At 45.5% G+C, this 17,884-nt stretch overlaps 1 protein-coding gene across 1 annotated transcript; it reads right to left on the reverse strand.

Moving 5' to 3' along the window:
• Positions 1–10,672: 10,672 nt before the first annotated feature.
• On the reverse strand, positions 10,673–13,923 carry LOC142570291 (uncharacterized). Its single transcript, XM_075678685.1, has 2 exons — positions 13,815–13,923; positions 10,673–11,394 (listed from the first exon to the last, which is right to left on the reverse strand). The coding sequence occupies exon 2, from the start codon at positions 11,384–11,386 to the stop codon at positions 10,673–10,675; it is 714 nt and encodes a 237-aa protein (XP_075534800.1). The 5' UTR covers positions 11,387–11,394; positions 13,815–13,923.
• Positions 13,924–17,884: the final 3,961 nt, after the last annotated feature.

Below are 17,884 nucleotides of genomic sequence, written 5' to 3' on the forward strand. Positions count from 1 at the left end.
TTCAGCACTAAACGTTCAGCGCGAACACTCTTAACCGCGTCGTCAAATAGCGTAGTCTGCTGTTATGTTGTACCTGCAGAAGCGTTTGTCAGCAAGCAGAAAACTGTCAACTCACTCGCTACATTGGCTCAGCGGATATGGCCTTTCAAGGCTGAACATGAAGTCGCAGAGCGGGGATCTGCGGTGGCTACCTTAAAGTTCTCGCTAAAGTATACTAGATAGCCAAACACACACACACACACACACACACACACACACACACACACATATATATATATATATATATATATATATATATGTATATATATATATATATATATATATATATATATATATATATATATATATATATATATATATATATATATATATAATACCCTAAGTTTTCTGTCATTGTCAAGATAACTGTGCTGCGCTATAAGCGGATAAGCGGGCATTACCTCCTGGTTTCCGCGGTATTTACCACTGTTGCCACTTGAAAGTAAAGTACGGCATGTTAAGGTATAAATTCAGCTAGCCAACAGCTGACTCTCAGAATATAAACCCTCCATTTCGCCACGATCTCTTGGTTAAACAGGTAAGGCATTCAGAGGGGTTTTCCTACATAATAATAATAATAATCGGCAGGTCACTGTGTGATATAGTCTCGTCGCATAAAAATTGATTCAGCGGTGTTCAAGAGCATCGGTATCGAAGCAGACGTCTACCCTGTGTAACCCGGTGGTCCCTTAGTTTTTCGGCAGAGTTCTGCGCAGTTAGACCCCTATATACAATGCATTCATCTATGCACTGAATTACCAAAAAAATTCATACTACCACCTGCGATCAGTTATCAGGGCCGAACGGGCAATTGCGTACATGATTTGGCAAGCTGCATGTTGTGTCTCCTGGCGACATCATGTCAAGTACGGATCGAGAAGCAACTGCACGACCAATGTTCCATGCTAAATCTCTTTATATCGATTGCATGGGAGGTCAGTGCCTTCCGCAGCCAAGCCGCACCTTTCCCGGGAGTAACAAAGGGCGACCAAAGTCGTTCTCTTTAAGAAACCACACAGCCTCAATTGTCTTAGCGCTAAAGACGCCTGGGCTGGACAACACCCGTGGCCCGGACTGCGTTCGTATCAGCTCTCCCACACACAGGCAGTCCCCATATTCCGAAGCAGCGTGTCCACACCCGAACCAATGAGCTTCGCGTAAAGGAACCTTGCTTATTACAAATCGAGCGCATTGTGTGGGTGCCATATTACCATCACGCAGTGTCATTACGGCCCATTCGAAAGAGGGGGATGGTCTCCGTGCATCACAATGGTCTAGGGAATGCGGGCGAGCGGACGGCACTCACGTACGGGGCACGGCGACGGGAGCGGAACGCATAGGATGCGCCGCACGCTCGACAGATCCCCTGAATACGTAGTGAAGAAGCCATTGTGATTACAAGTGGTGTGGGCGGCCGGTGGTGAATGAGGTGGTAGGCGCTCCCCTCGTGGGACGATAGCAATTTGGTAGCGCGCGCTGCTTTTTCCCTAGAGAATGTCGACCGCTGGGCCGCTGCTCATTCCATAACATATTCCCCTTTCTTCGTAATAGGCTGCTGAGAGAATCGAGTTAATGGACGGAGCGCCATAAATGACCATCTCAACGCACCATGCCCGCGAGAGGGCGCGCTCGCTCATTTCTTCAGCCAAATCGTGCAGCGGGCTCGTAGCGCATGCAAACTAATCATAATTAACTTTCACAGTCGCTAACTATTGACACCCTTGAGTTCAGCGTACCATTCGATTTATTAAAGCCCAAGACACGAAGAGCATATACTAGTAAGTGATTCCTTAATCGAGTCAAGTGAGCGCCGTTTTCTTAGTTGTCTACATTGCTGAAATGTGGGGAATATGTTTCTATTGCCCTACCGCTTCCGTGTACCGTATCGAAGGCGCTCAAAAAATAGGGGCATTGTTTGAAGGAGGGATTGGGAGCTTAGTTATCATTGTGTTGCACGATCGTCGCCTGAGCATACCATGCGTTAGGATGGGATGTACACGTCGATGTGCCACATCGACGTGTACATCTAGACTCTTACGGTTTATACATATATATATATATATATATATATATATATATAGTCATATCATCAGAAGCCAACAAACACTGACACCTAGGAAAACATAGGGGAAATTACTTGTGCTTAGTAAATGAAATAAAGACACGATAATGTAATGCAAATTAAAGTGGATGAAAAAACGTTCTCGTGACGCCTGCGGCAAAAAGGACGTACCACGTCCGCCGCCAAGGTCTGTGAGTGGTAGCGCTGGCTAACACTCCCAGGGTTCTACAAGGACACATAAATACTCAGGAAAGTGGATGGGGAAACAGCGCCGTGTAGCTCAATTGGTAGAGCATCGCACGCGAAATGCGAAAGTTGTGGGTTCGGTTCCCACCTGCGGCAAGTTGTTTTTTAATCCACTTTAATTTTCATTACTTTATGGCTTTTTTATTTGATTTATTAAGCCCAAGTAATTTCCCCTATGTTTTCCTCGGTGTCAGTGTCCGTTGGCTTCTTATGATATGACGAATAAAAAATCGGGCCCCTCGGTTAGCCCCCTTTCTGCTGGCTTATATATATATATATATATATATATATATATATATATATATATATATATATATATATATATATGCGTATGTGTATAATGTACGGACGCAGTAGTCTTCCCTTATCTAGAGACATCAAAACTGCCTAGGATCACATCGTGAACGTCAACATGACTATGCAAACTTCACGAGAGTTACAAGTCGATTCCGCTCCTTATAGCGACCATAATGAGCCTTTCTTTTTGCCGCTCAAGCATGTGCTACATTGACAATAGGACCACGGTCCTCTTGCTGGCGCCGATGGGCGGGAGGTTGCTATGAGTGACAGGTCACTGCTCCCGCACGCTAAGATGAGTGATCTTCAGCGAGCAGGCAAAGCGCAGACTGTTCTGAATATGAGCCGGCATGCCACGGAGCTCCCGGCGCCAGTCAGTCAAGCGTGTGTACCATGTGCTTCAAGTTCCACCGTATAGCCACGTAGCTTATGCAACACTTCCCTCGAGTGTATATCTGACTGCAGTATTACCGACAGCCAGCTTTTACCGTGCTCTGTCATGCATGTGAACCAACCCATAAGAAAGTCTCCTGAATGGACCGTGTATTGCGAACTGTTTTATACTACGAAAATATAAGCAGTATATATCTAACCAGAGGTTTCTCATAGCCGAGACGTCGTTAAGGCCGTAGACGCAGATAACGATATTTCTTGAGAGAGAAAAGGTATGTTTAGGCAGCTCAGGAAGTAAGTAGGCGGCCTCATTTACCCAACGCTACTCCATACTGTGGCAGCTACATAATATAATGCCTGGCAAAAGGGTGTTCGTGATGAGGTTGGGCTCGCCGCCCACCAGATATGGAATGAAAGAGAAAGTCGAGCACCTGTGTGACAGCCACAGCTGAAAAGTTACAACAGTGTGCTTCAAAAATAAGGAGTCTTGCATGTATTCCTTGGAGCTTCAATTGCAGGTTAGCTTGTAGGACTGCGTGCTTCGAAATGACCGCTAGGCGGTGGGTGAACAAAATTTGGATAAAATTTGTAAACGTGCCACATCTTAGACATGACGATCGCTGCATTTATAATAGCAGCAATGCGATTTCTCAATTGCGCACATGACCGTATATAACTCGGGGATGCCTAGCCGGCTTAATTGCTTGGGAGCTCAGGTAAGCATGCTCGCATCTGCATCCTGAAAAACTTCCAATTACCGAAACTTTCGCAGCCACTCCGTGACTCCACCATAACTTGGCAACACTCGTGCATCCGTGGTGGTTCCATTTCTTTCGGATAACCTGCTTCTGGCGAGAGTTGGGTCGTGGTTGTGATAGCTTTGTCAGTAACTCTGCTTGCGCTAAGGACAGAGGAACGCATTACGAAAGTGTTTAGTAATTAAAGGGGTTTTATTTGGCAATTCATATCGTCACGAGTTTCATCTCAGTTTCAATGGCTCAATGGAACTGTGTTCGAAAGTACTGCATTGCTATGCATTGCAAAAGTGTGCAAGGATTACGAAAAGGTGACTGTGGTGTGCGGAGTGCAAATGTGAAGCGCAAGGCACTAATGATATCTTCTAAGGTGATGGTGTCCAATCAATAGAAATGACAAAGAATATGTCAGCCCGGTCCTCAATAGCACTTAGTGACAGAGAAATTGTTCTTATGGATTTCCTTCATCGGTGGTGTTATCGGTGGTGTAAAAGAGAGTCGGGGCCTCAGTTAAGCCGAAGCAGGGCTTTCAGTTCCAGGCCTCCTTTCTCCGAAAGAAAATAAATTTTGATTGATTGATTGATTTATTTATTTATTGATTGACTGATTCAGCTAGACGCTTTCTTTCGGCTGTTTTGTTTATCTCAATTTTTTAGATATTGACACGGTTACTTGTTTATCCTTTTTCTGGGGACCGCATTTCATCCGCTTAAACCTTAAAATACTCTTACTTATTCTCTTATTATTACTTATTACTCTTACTTATTATAAACTTACTCGAATCTTCTCGATGTTTCTATTTGTTGTGTATGTTGTCACTGAACCTTGTATGGTGAGATTGTATGGAAAGATTGTATTTTCTGGAAAGTATACGTGCATCGGCGATTACGCTGGAATCTTCGACGAGTCATGTATAAAAGCCGACGCGCTTGGCCCACGCTGATCAGATTTTGGACGATCGCCAACTGTGTTCACCGCTATCGCTGTGCTCTGAATGTCACTTGCTTTTATGGGCACAAGTTAGTCCAATAACGAGTTAGTTTCGTCATTCACAGTTTCGGTGCTGTGTTCTTGACCGCCATTACGACGTGACAATATGAGGGAACCATACTTTGAACGTTTAAAACTATTAGGAAAGAGTCAGCGCTCGAGCCGTCTTTTTTCATGTATTTGTCCTTATTCGCGCTATCTTGCACCACCTCGCCATATAAACACTATTTGAGCATCGTGCTCTCATAAAAAAAAAGCCTTACTCTCACGCTCAGTAATACTACCGGAAACAACTGGTTACTATTACGCGCCGTTTAGTTCGGGCAGCTGCCATCCTTTATTTTCGATAACGACCACCACTGATGTCGTCTTGTCACCGCGCTCGCGGCTTGTCTCCCGAGGACCATCCCGCTCGTCCAGTGCCGCTAGCGGCGCCAATCGGGGGCCTGGCCGGACGCTCCTTACAGTAAGTGCGTGTGCGAATAAACTACCGGGGGCTCCTCACGCGCGCACAGCCGGTGCGCGAGAAGGTACGCGGAAGCTGCAGGGGCTCCGCGATGCCCATTGTCAACGTGGGCAACAATGGCACCGTCTTCCTTTGTGGACGCCGGTCTTTGGTCCGGCTGAACAATGGCGCAAGTAAGAGAAAAGGAGACGCCCCCGCTTCCGCCGCCCGCGCGTCGCGACCCATTACGTCCTTATCGCGTAGACACGGTGTTTCGCGGTGTAGCCGCCTGCCTCGAGCCGCCAAGGACGATGCGCACCGCCGCGCCTTTGAGTGAAAACGGTGCTAAAGACGCAACTGTCGCGTCGCGGTGCCTTTCATGCGCAGTCAGCAACGCACCGGTCCGCAGCGATGTTCTCTCCGGCTGGTGTAATTACGTGAGAATCAGAACCGACGCTTGAAGCATCGAACGAGGGTTGTATCGAGGCCATCTAACCAGACGGCGCGCGCCTCTATTTTTAATGGCGTCATTTGTGCTGCGCACGAGGGTGGCGCCATCTCGAAGATAATTTATATGGTTCTTTCGTCGTTTAAGAGCATCCATCATGCACGATCTGCACTCCGATAGCCGCTGCGAGATTCGACATTTCAATTTCCCTTTCCCTGACGATTTGTAGTCATCACAGGTTTCAGGAAACGCTTGATATCGCAATTCGTTAGCACGTATAATTCTTGAATCAGAGTCAAGTCACCAACAGCACAGAAAAAAAATGAAGTCAAGGCAGTTTATTGAGACAGGAAAGGCAATGAGGCCACCTTCAGAGGAAGTAGTTTCGACTAGTAAAGCAAAATACAATACAATGTTCTTTTTTTTTTTTTTTGCTGCAGAAGACGGTTATACGTACTTACCGCATTTTCGATGCTTCACAGATGATATTATTAATAAAAAGACGATATGGTAGCCTTATCTGTAGGCTTGGCAGACTACTCCTGATGCACAATGAGTGAAATACGAGGCGACACAAGCCTCCTGGACGCGTTCTTAGAACAGGCCCATAGAACGTGCACAAAACGTGTACACATATTCAAGGCTCATCTGAGTGGTGTATGGAGGTAGCGTCGCACAAAGATATCTAATATGAAACCTCTGAACTAATGTGTATGAGGGCCCTGCCCACTTTCCTGTTGAAAAGACCAGAGCCCGTATTCAGAAAAAAGCTCTTGCACTAAAATTGTTCGTACGAGTAGGCGCCCGCCAATTACGATGTCGGACATATAAGTAACGAAAGCGGTAGTCCAATGACGAGCGACACTTAGGAATGAAAAGCTTTGCGAATTCATCCCAAAGCGCCTTTTTTTGCGCGCAATGCACAGGCGGTGCTAGCTCCGGCTAAGCACATTCCGCATTTGATAGCCGAATAACTTAACCAAGTCTAAACAACCTTTATCATGGAATAAATGTTTCGTAACAATGCAAGCGCAATTCCCAGCTAGTCATCCTCAACCAGCTAACAGCAGCGCTAAAAACCGCACATGTGCGTCACAGGAGCTCAAAAGGCTAGCGATATAGTAAACGGCGCAGTTATGCGCAGGTCAATCAAGCAGGCGGTGCGAGTAAATGCAAATGAACGCAGATAATAAAACGACTTACGCCAGCGCGAGCACATAGCATGGTGGGAGTTGTGTGCGCAGGTATCCTATCCGATGCTTTACACTTAACATGTAGCGTTGCTATATCGCCACTTAAAAACAGAGAAGTACATGCAATTTATGTTTTCGGAACAAAACCACGAGCCAACCAATGAAAGGATTTGCCACAGTCATACAATGTGGCCAGGAATGAAAGCTCGCCAGCTCTCAGTTCAACTTCGTAACAGCACGGAGCTTCAAGGAGTGCGAGAAAGTAGAATCAATATTCAATGTATGAATGGTGTGCCGCAGATGCAGAGGGAGACATTGGCGTTACGATTTTCTCGTATTCACGTCTCATCCGAACACGCTTAGACCTAGCAGATTACTTAAGTACACTCACTCTGTGTCAGAAGTCTAACATGAGTTCTCACTCAGCCAGTTCAGTTAGAGTCTCATATGTACTTCAGCTTCAGTGGAATGAGTAAGCTCACTGACTATGGAGCGGGACGCTCTTCCTAATTGCAAGCCGGCTCAGTGTGGCATTCTATTTATGAAAGGTACCTTGATTCACGTCGACTTGCGCAGAAGGTTTAGAAACACAAAACGTCCACAGATTTAACTCGCATCTTGGAATCTGTGTGTAAGCGGATAATCAAATGCTAAAAAAAAAAAATTGCTCATTTCATTGCTGCGTATTTGGCGTAAAAGAAACAGGCGCACTCACGTCTTCTCTCGCGCACTTGTGTTGGTACGTAATATGACATGCGTGGCGCTCAACTCATAGAGCTGGTTCAGGTTGGCTTGATAGAAGCGTACGTGCGATCGAAAACTAACAATAAAGGTAAAAAAAAGGAAAAAAGATATGATTGGGGCCTGATGGTTAGAGCATCGGCTGCTATGTTGGGGAACAGAGGTTCAATTCCACCATGAGACACGTGATTCTATTTTTGAGGCGACAGCCTTAAGTGGCTCATTGCAATGACTCACGCACAAAAAACACATCTTGTGGTTAAATGGTACAAAAACAATGGCTCATACTCAAAAAACGTGTCGTACCCTCCAACGCACAAAAACTACCATCATGTGCAATAGTTCATACCCCTCTGAGAAGGCAAAAAATGAAATGGCTCATCCCTCTCGTAATGCAGAGGCTACAAGCACTCATTAAAGTGAAGGGTACAGTGCACGCATTCGACCGCTGTGGTTGCTTAGTGGCTATGGTATTTGGCTGCTAAGCACGAGGTCGCGCTATCAAATCCTGGCCACGGGGGCTGCATTTCGATGGGGACAAAACGCGAAAACACCCTTGCACTTAGATTTAGGATCACGTTAAAGAAACCCAGGTAGTCCAAATCATTCCGGAGTTCCCCACTACGGCGTGCCTCATAATCAGATAGTGATTACGGAACGTAAAACCCCAAAATTGAATTATTTATCGCATATATTCCTTGGAATTACGCATACAACGTACAGAAACGCGGCGTACAGTCCAGTTGTAAAAGAAAAGAAGACATGTGACCTTTTCAATGGCTCATACCACCGCGAGCACTCAGCAACGTGGAGCGAACAATGGATATATTCATTGAAATCACCCATACAACACAGAGTACAGCATGCGTTTCAATCCCCTGCTTAGAGGATACAACGTAAAGTCGAAGAGAAGTGTCGTTGGTGCGAGTCCGACCCCGCTATACGGGCGCGCGAAGGCGCAGCTAAGCATCGGAAACGAGCCGAAGAAACCGAACTGGGAAAGGAGCAACGCGAAGATGCGAGACGGCGCATTACCAAGTGTGCAGCAGGTCTTCGCCTTCACGTGGTACAGAAGTGAAACATGCTGCCAGAATTTTTTTTTAAGTAAAACTATTCAGCAAGAGAGCAGCGACCGCCAGCAGCCTCGGTTGCGAAAGTCCTGGAGGGTTCTTCTCAAAGAAAGCTTCGCTTTGAAAAAGGTATATATATATATATATATATATATATATATATCCTCTTAGGGCCTGAGCGGTCGTTCGACTAACCCTGAAAGCAAAGGCCGTAAACTCAAGCATGGGAAGTGGAACACGTTCCGCAAGAAACGTGAAGAAGCGGGGCGAGGCGACGAGTCGATTACGGACATAGACGAGTGGACCAAGACGCTCAGAAGGTACGTAGACACAGCAGCGAGAGACGTTCCGCCCAAGGCGAACCTCTCGCGGTCGCCTCTCGCGGGAAGCAGCCCGCATACTCCAAATTTGTGACGACGGCGACTCGTCATCACCCTTGCAAACCCAGAATTCTACGGTCTTCCTCTGGACCCCGGCACACACCGATGTCCCGCTCGCGGGCAACGAGGCGGCCCACACCACGGCTCGAGGTCTCACACGCCGTGCCGCCGCAGATTATGTGGCCGTCCCTCCGCCCCTGAGAGCGCGGCATCGGATCTGCCGGATCGGGATACAACAACATGAATGCAGCAACAAGAATCACAATGGGCGTGGGGCGATCGCCTGACCACGTTCAGAGACCTCACCCAACACTACAGACTCGAAAGACGCACATTCCCGCCACCACGTGATAAATTAAACAGGAATGATGCCGTAACATCACGCTTTCTCCAGACACATATCTACCGTAGCCCCGCTGTCTTACATCACTGCTACCCGGGTTTATATCCAACAGATGCCTGTAAAGGTTGCGGACGGAGAGCAACGCTGCGACACATGCTCTGAGAACGTGCCGGTAGCCACGGTAATGAAACCACCTCCATTCGCTACGCGTCCGTAATCGCGGCCGTTGCCACAGTTCGGGAAGCCGCGAGCTCGCTTCTTCCCGACGCCACACTGGCTGCGGGAGCCGCCGGGGACCTCCTCCATCGGCATCGTCGTCGCTGAGGCGGCTCTCAAAAGTTCAGAATTGCCAGACCAGCTCTGGGCCGTCCGGCGAGCCGAAGCCGCCGCACGAGTCCAAGGACTTCGAGCCGCCACCTGAGGCCACCACAACAAAAACTGCCGGACCATTCATTATTAAGTTTCTTCTTCTTCTTCTCAGGGCATCTACGCAAAGTCTAAATTTTAGGCGGCATTGTGCGGGTCTCCCACATACTCACGACACACGCGCCTCGCTTGTGCAGTCTTACGCTACGTTTTCGTAAATTATAAGGTACGAGCTGTTATCCGTAACGACGGCCAGTTTTAGACAATGACGCTCCGCTTTATGTAGGAGATGATAAAGAAATATTTACACAATGCATTTTTTATGGCTAGGGTTTTAAAAAAACTGAAACACGAAACAGAGTTAGTTTGTTCATGGGCAAAAACACCATCCAAAACCGCTCGCAACAGGCACTTGTGCGGGTAGCGTCAACTTGCACCGTAATTTGTCATGCTGCAGTTTTATGTAACCCGAAGTACCATAGATACCTTGAATATATAACAATAGACTTGTTCCTGAATAATAACCTGCGCTGACATAATTTGAACAACACCGAGCACACACAAGAGAGAGTCAAAGTTCCTGGCGCCCTCCAGAATCGTAGGTCGTTCCAGGAAAACCTTCCAGGGTATTTCTGCGCATTTAGCTTTCTTTTCTCCGCTTGGCGCAAGATTCCGTCGTGTTATACCAACCCATGGCATAGTTACTGCAGAAGATTAGCCAACATTGCATACACTTGGTAGATCTCCAGAAGTTCTTTTTGGTATGCATCAAGCCTTCGCCCAGGCAGCGCAGAGTTCCCAGTCGGTGGCTGCTCTTTCAGCCTTCTCAGGCCCTCATCGTCGTTTGTTCAAGGACAGGCGTATCGAACAGGGGACTTTAGTACCTCGTTGATTGCCCTCTTAACTAGTTCACGTTATTTTCACGTGGTTCCGCAGGCGTGTAACCTCGGGCGCAGTGCTGGTACCTCTTGAATCCCTGGAAGCCCCGTGCGTCGCCTTCGTCGTATTCGGTAACATCCGCCGTCCTGACGCCTTTAGTCCGTGGAGCCCGAATTTCTGTTGCGGATTTCGGAGCGCCACGCGTGTAAGCAGCTGTCAACACCGTCTGCTGCTTCTTCGGCACGGCGTCGTCGGGGAACGCCACTACGATGGCGCCCGGCTTGATGGTCATCGGCCCGTACAGGATGACCGCTGTGTAGCCGATGAAAGCGATCACAGACATGGAATAGCCAGGTATCCACAGGTACATGATGTCGAAGTTGAAGCCTAGCACCACCATGATGCAGCCTCCTACGAAAAGGCCGAAGGCGAGCGTGAGCGCCAACTTGGAGTGCAAGTTTGGTTGAAAGGTGGCCGGCTTGATCTTTTCGATCGACTCAAAGTCCTTGAGGTCGAAGCCAGACGGCGGCCCAGTGACGTTGGTGAACATGACGGTGACGGTGTAGATGCCAACTCCCAGGGCCATGGCGCACGATCCGCCTATAGTTCTGAACTGCTTATGCGACGCCACGCCAATCACTGCGAAAGTGCCTCCCGCGGCGAAGCACAGAAACGCGACGGCCAGCACCAAGCGACTTGTCTGCGAGATGCCGTATTGCGCCTTGTACGGGTCCTGCATGCTGCGTCCTGCGCAAGGGAAACGTTAAATGGGACGACACGTTCCAAACAGGCGAAGTATCGTGGATATCCCTCCATGGATACCACTGTTACACCATCACCTCAATGACGACAGTCGGGGTCATTGTTTCGCCACTTCACAAAATTATCTGCGCCGTCGACTTCTTGGTTGCCTGCACGGATAGGATTGATATGCTGAGGAAAATTTTTTTCCAATCAGAACTGATTCGGTGATTCGATAATTAGATGTCTATCTTGAATTTATATTGTTCCATCCAAGTTTAACTTTATTAATAATTATTATGGATATCTATCCCGTCTAAGCAAATTGCAATGAGCTTCCTGAGCTATTGTCGTGATCCGCAGGCAGTGGAACATATAATCAGCAAAATTATTCCGGGAGAGAAATGAAGACGGAACTGAAGAATAACAACAAAATACTAGTTAATAGTTGCTGTATAGAAATATACAGTTGCCTGATGACAAACTGCAACAAATTTCCAAGGGACAAGCATGATTCTTGTAATTGAGAAACTTGCACTAGACCAACAGTTAGGTGGCGACGCTTGCTATTCTACCTCTTTTGCGAAAGAGTATAGGGGCGTATCCGTGCTTCTCAGCCATGCAGATGAACCATTAGTGCTTATCGTTCAAACAAAAATGGCGGTAGTTGTAACTATACGCTAGAGAAAAGATGCCAGTGGTAAGCGAACGGCTCCATACTTCTCGACGACTTTGCACGTGGCAGCAGTCCCGTTTCACCAGCGCCGCATCAGTAATTGCGTTTCAAATGAACACTAAATTTCAGAGGGATATATATATATATATATATATATATATATATATATATATATATATATATATATATATATATATATATATATATATATATATATATATGTGTGTGTGTGTGTGTGTGTGTGTGTGTGTGTGACCGACATGAAGTTATCAAAAGGCAATATCACGTGCTTGCAGTAACTTCCTTTTCGCTGAAACGAAGTGCTACTGCGCAAACGTGCTTGATCTCATCAACAGCTTTCGTTTTCCTTTCTATTGGTACCTCACCGTTTTGCTGCCAATAAAACGGGTAGATGTCTAAAATACGCACACACTAAAGAATTGTGCTAGATACTTTTCTACTATTTAAACATAGGGCATAAGCATGGCGCAATGTTTGTGTTATATGAAATTGGATTTTTCGTCATCCTACAACTGTCGTCTAAAGGTTAATACAGATGAAATCTTGCTGTTCGGTGCTTTTATAACGTTACCCAAACATATTACCTGCGTGAAACTTTATATTGCAGAATCTAATGCATGCAACACGGAAGACCAACACCACTGAATGCATCGTGTGCGGATATTGTCGATGGACAGTGAGTGCTCAGCCGCTATAGGAGGGTTCGGCGTGCGATACACGCTAAGTATGCTGAACCATTGTTGCTCCAGCTGTAAGCCAGCCGAGATAACTCTGGGAGGTGGCACATGCCTCATTTATGATCATATGAATGGCAGCTTTTGTTTGCATACTTCTAGTACATTTATTCATAGTGCAGTAATTGTGAACTGCATATGGTGATAAATGCTCACTGCCATGAAACAATGAGTAAATGATGAATTACGAAGTAGAAAGAAAAATCAGAAATGAAAAATAAGGCAGTTTGGCTTGTCAAGATACAGAACAGATCACTGCTTCGAAACGAAGGAACACCCAACATAATTAGTGCTAGAAGGGCCTCAACTTCAGGGTATTACAATCATCATAAACAATCAAGAGAGACATTTTTGCTTCGTTAACCTTGTTTACTTACATAAAGAAAAAGTAGTACATAAAACTCATGACATGCTATCCAGCTCCTTGACACTGTCTGTAAGGAGACATGCTGCACTTTGGGAGTGTGTTGACATCATCCAACATTCCATGCACGTGTAGCGTTCGGAATAACTTAGAGAATCATTCACAAAGTACGATCCATGTGCAATCCAACGTAAGACCAATCGTACCTAAAGCAGCGCCCAGCAAGATTCCGACAGTTTTTTTTACACTTTTCAGCCACATCCAACGCATTTCAACAGGTCCCATCTGTCGGTATAGCCATTAGACAAACACACCACAAGTCGTATCAGGCAACGTGCCACACTATATTGTTCCTAAATCCTGAAACAGATGTCCATTGACCAATTCGGCATAGAGATACTGGTTCTTGTTGCTGTTTAGAAGTGCGTTAGCGTGGCAAGCATTTCTAAACACCATTCTAGTGTGTCACGAAACCGACGAAATTTCCACGCTCCAACTTGCTTATAATGCTAGCCCCAAATTCATAAGCAATACACAGGAGCGTTCAATATATATACTTATGAAGATATAATCGTCACATATAGTAGCAATAGCATGAGGCTTCCCCCCACGTAGTTTCATCTATACTCACAGTGAGCGCATGGAAGCGTGGTGAGTTGTCATGGTGTTCCGTGTGTCGCATCTTCACGTGGATGTTGAGGACATCGCCGCGCTAGGCTGCACCTGTGCCCAGACGAAAGAGCCCAGCTTCGAGTAGGCTTCATAACTTCACTTCGTCTTCTGTACAACCGAACGTTTGGCGTTTAGGAGCTGCCGAGCCCTAAAAAACATACGGAGGAGCAGACGTAAACCCATGATACCCAAGACCACTGACGCAATCATAGAAGGAATTTTTTTCTAGAGGGAAGGCTGGCAGTGGCAACGACGACGTATTTCCACTAATGTGATTCTTTACGGCTTCTTTTTTTTTTTCAGTGTCATCTTGGGGGGGAAAAAAGGTGATGATGATGAGTCTCAAACTTGGCACGTACTGCACAATGGGGAAATAGGCTAAAATCGGGCGGATGGTAAATAAATAAACAAGTACTGAAATTAAACGAAAATCAATAAATATGAACGACTAGATAGGAAAGATTAGTCAGCAACGGAGTGATCAGACTAGGCGACTAAATAAAATTCATCTGAGGAATACTACATTCAGCAATTTCGATCAAATAATTTTGAAGGAAATACGGCTGACAGTAAACAAAACAAATTTAGAGGATCAGCGTTTTGTAACTTGCAAGAACAATGCATACAGATTCAATACCAGCTTCAAACACATTCTCAAGGCTAGAACTTAATGCCGAGGCCGCCAAATAGAGTAAAACGGAAACACTTGCACACTATCTGAGATTAAAAAAATGAAAATTCAAGATGCTTGATATTTTTAGACGGCGACAGAATAAAAAGCACTGGCCAGTACATTCGACTGCGCCGCATAAATGACCCAATGTGGAGGTTATCCCACCAGACATATGTAATTATAATTTAATGAGGGAATACAATGGCGTAACCTTTTGAACATGATCTCGAATTACTAGTGCTTTTTTCCAGAAATGAGTGACATGCTGAAACTTCGAGAAAAAGTCACTCAGAGTCACTGTATAAAGTACTGGAAGCGTTCAATACGCAAGCGGGGTGACATACGCCAATATTGCCAAAAACAGGGTGACCAATCCATTTAGAGATGCTAGCGCTAATGAATCAGCCGCTTCATTTCATGCTTCTTGGTCTTCAGGCGTCTTTGTCAGCTGTGCAGTTTCCCAATAAAAATACAGCAGAGAGGGCTGCAACCTCCTCAAAAAGTTAGGGGAGGTAGTTGAAGGCACCTTCGATTTCCTTTTTGAGCTTGCGGAAGATTACGTAAAATCCTTGTGCTCTTCCTCTAGGAGCGTTTTTCCTTTTTTATTCCTATATCACCTTTATCAATTCACGGTATCAAATATTACATTCCTCCGTTTCACCTCCTTGCCTAGGCTCTGTCTTTCTCTGTCTCCATTTATCTCCAATGCGAAGTAATCAAACACTGTTTAAAAGCGACTCTACAGAAGATTGTCGTAGTCTACCGTTACATCAATAAATAATATCCGTATACAGCTAAAACGTAACAAAAAGAAAAGAAAACTACACAAAGAAAATTAGAGGGTTTTGTGAATAAAGAGATTTGCAAGATCTGTTACGCAAAACAAGTGATGCAGCGCTTCGCTATGGGATTCTTTCATCTGAGCTCAGCGGTAATAGGGTGCACGCAAGGCTCTGCCGGCTAATGTGGGAAAGCGGATGCCTTTGACTATAGTGAAATGCTCGCGGAATGCGCTGGCAATATTTTCAATTTCTCTAGGTTTTCAATCATCTGGCAGGAGAGAGAAAGACGACTTGCGACCAGTGTACCGAATAATAACAAAAGTTATTAGTTCGGTTCATATTTCCTTCCTGAGAAATTTCCTTTCGACAAGAGACATGCGCAACTGAAGTATTAGTGACTTGCTTGTATCCTCAGACAAGAAATTGTGCTCGCAACATTTCCGTCTTTGTGCATTTATTTATTAGAGTTCGCGGATGGGCGGTTGCTTTTATCTCCTCTTCGACAACATGTTGACTTCTTTGACACTGATTTAACATGGCAAGACATCCTCGTGACGCAGCAAAAGCTAATAAGCAAACATCAAGGTGCCTTTCCGGCGTGAAAGTAATTTGTTACGCAAACTCAACATTAACATGTTCTAGCATGCGCAATGCACAATGCTCACGCTCAATGCATACGTGCGGTGTTTACTACGAGCCGAAATTACACAAGTGAAGAACACAGACACGCTAGTGTTTCCTGCAACGAGCACTTCGAACAATATACCTGCACAGGACCGAACTCCATGGAAGCGTGCACTTGAACACGTTAGGTGTCGGTACAATTCTGATCTGCAGAGAAGATACGTCACGTATTCTGTTAGGTTGCTAAACAAGAGCAACACAGCTCACTAATATAATATGTAAATAGGCAAGAAATCAATTACGAGCACTCTTGACAGAATTATGCCTGGGCTTAATATGGCTTACATTATGACTGCCCTACATCGCTCGTTTCATCGTTTCGTGCAACTGCTTTTAATACAAATAGTTATCATGTATAATACCCGTTATAGATTTACCGAATTACAGCCGTTTACTAATAGCCATGGGCTGTGGGAGCGTGATTCCTTTTATACGCCCCCTCGAGAATGTTTCACCTCGCTTCACTTGCCGTCATTTAGTTAACACACGAATACTGCGACTATTGATGCCTAGTTTGCGACCGCTGTCTGTCGCATATACTTCTACAGAGTTCCGTGTATAATAGGTCTTTTCACATCTGCTTAATATGTGTATTGTTTTAGTTTGTTCGGGGGCGGGGGGGGGGAGGCAGCAATTACTTAACAGCACTCCGGTTACAGTCGGGTCCTTGCTTAGGGTCATTGGCAACATTTTATTGCCTTATCAACTTCTTACAATGTCATGGCAATTTATTTCTTTAGCTCTTTACGTCCGGAACTTTGCTACAGTTGGCGAAGACTGGTTCAATCGCGCGATCAAACATTGGTACGAGGTAACGTAATGGTCGATCGAAGTTACTAAGGCGAAGCTTTCGTCTGCGTAACATCACGAAGGCGGTTTATTGCAGAGGTGCATAACTTCTTCCTCCGTTTTCGACAATTTAAGCGCCACAATCTAAAAGTTCCGTGACACTCTAATTAGTTTATTTTTGTGCGTGCCTCTGCTCAAGTACGTGTAAGCTTGTTGTCAAGAAGGCTGTAATGCGTAATGTTGCTCTTTGTTTTTGTACACTCTATCGCTCGCTCTTGGTTGAGCAGCCGTCTGATCAAAGCGCCGCAAAATCGTCTGCCTTGTCGACATCATAGCTGTGAAAACGTTCAATGTGATCCCGTTTGATATAGAACAGTGCGTATAAAAACCAGGACGGATAAATAAAACGACGCAAACCCCTAGCACTGACTCACAAGAAAAGGCTGAACTCACAACTAAACCAACAACTCCACTCACAACTAAAGCATTCTCACATATATAAACACACCCAAACATACGCGGGATCATCAGCACGATTATTCTATTTGTATAAATCTATTTTATTTATTCGTTAATTCGGGGGGGGGGAGAGATAGAGAGGGAGCGGGGTGAAGGGGCACAAGGGGAAATATATATTATTTTAACATGGTGTGTGGCATTTGGTTCAAATCCGCCTAATATGTTGCAGGTGGCCTCATTTGGAAGCCAGCGCTTGTCTTCGTCTCGTGTCCATCCTCATCCATCTTTCGAGCTGTTCCCCCATTGGGTGAATCCCCATCTAGCCCAATCAGCTACTCTGCTAGGCTTGTATTTGCGATTCATGGACCGGCACGCAGGCAATGCAGAGCATAATTGAAGGTCTAACTAAATGACAAAGTTTCGCTGCATAATAATTGCTAAGTTCATGAAATAGTCCCACATTGCAAAGCTGAAGCGTTATTGTTTTGTTTTTGACATTCAGGCAAAAGGCCTACATCCCAAAAGTTCCACAATAATCCTTCAATGAAAATTCAGAAACCTGCAGTGAGAATATTTGCATCAGCCACTAAGGACGCGTCCTCTACACAGCTTTTTGCACAGATAAATATAATACCACTTATC

This window comes from Dermacentor variabilis, chromosome 2 (assembly GCF_050947875.1).
Source record: "Dermacentor variabilis isolate Ectoservices chromosome 2, ASM5094787v1, whole genome shotgun sequence".
Taxonomy (NCBI): domain Eukaryota; kingdom Metazoa; phylum Arthropoda; class Arachnida; order Ixodida; family Ixodidae; genus Dermacentor; species Dermacentor variabilis.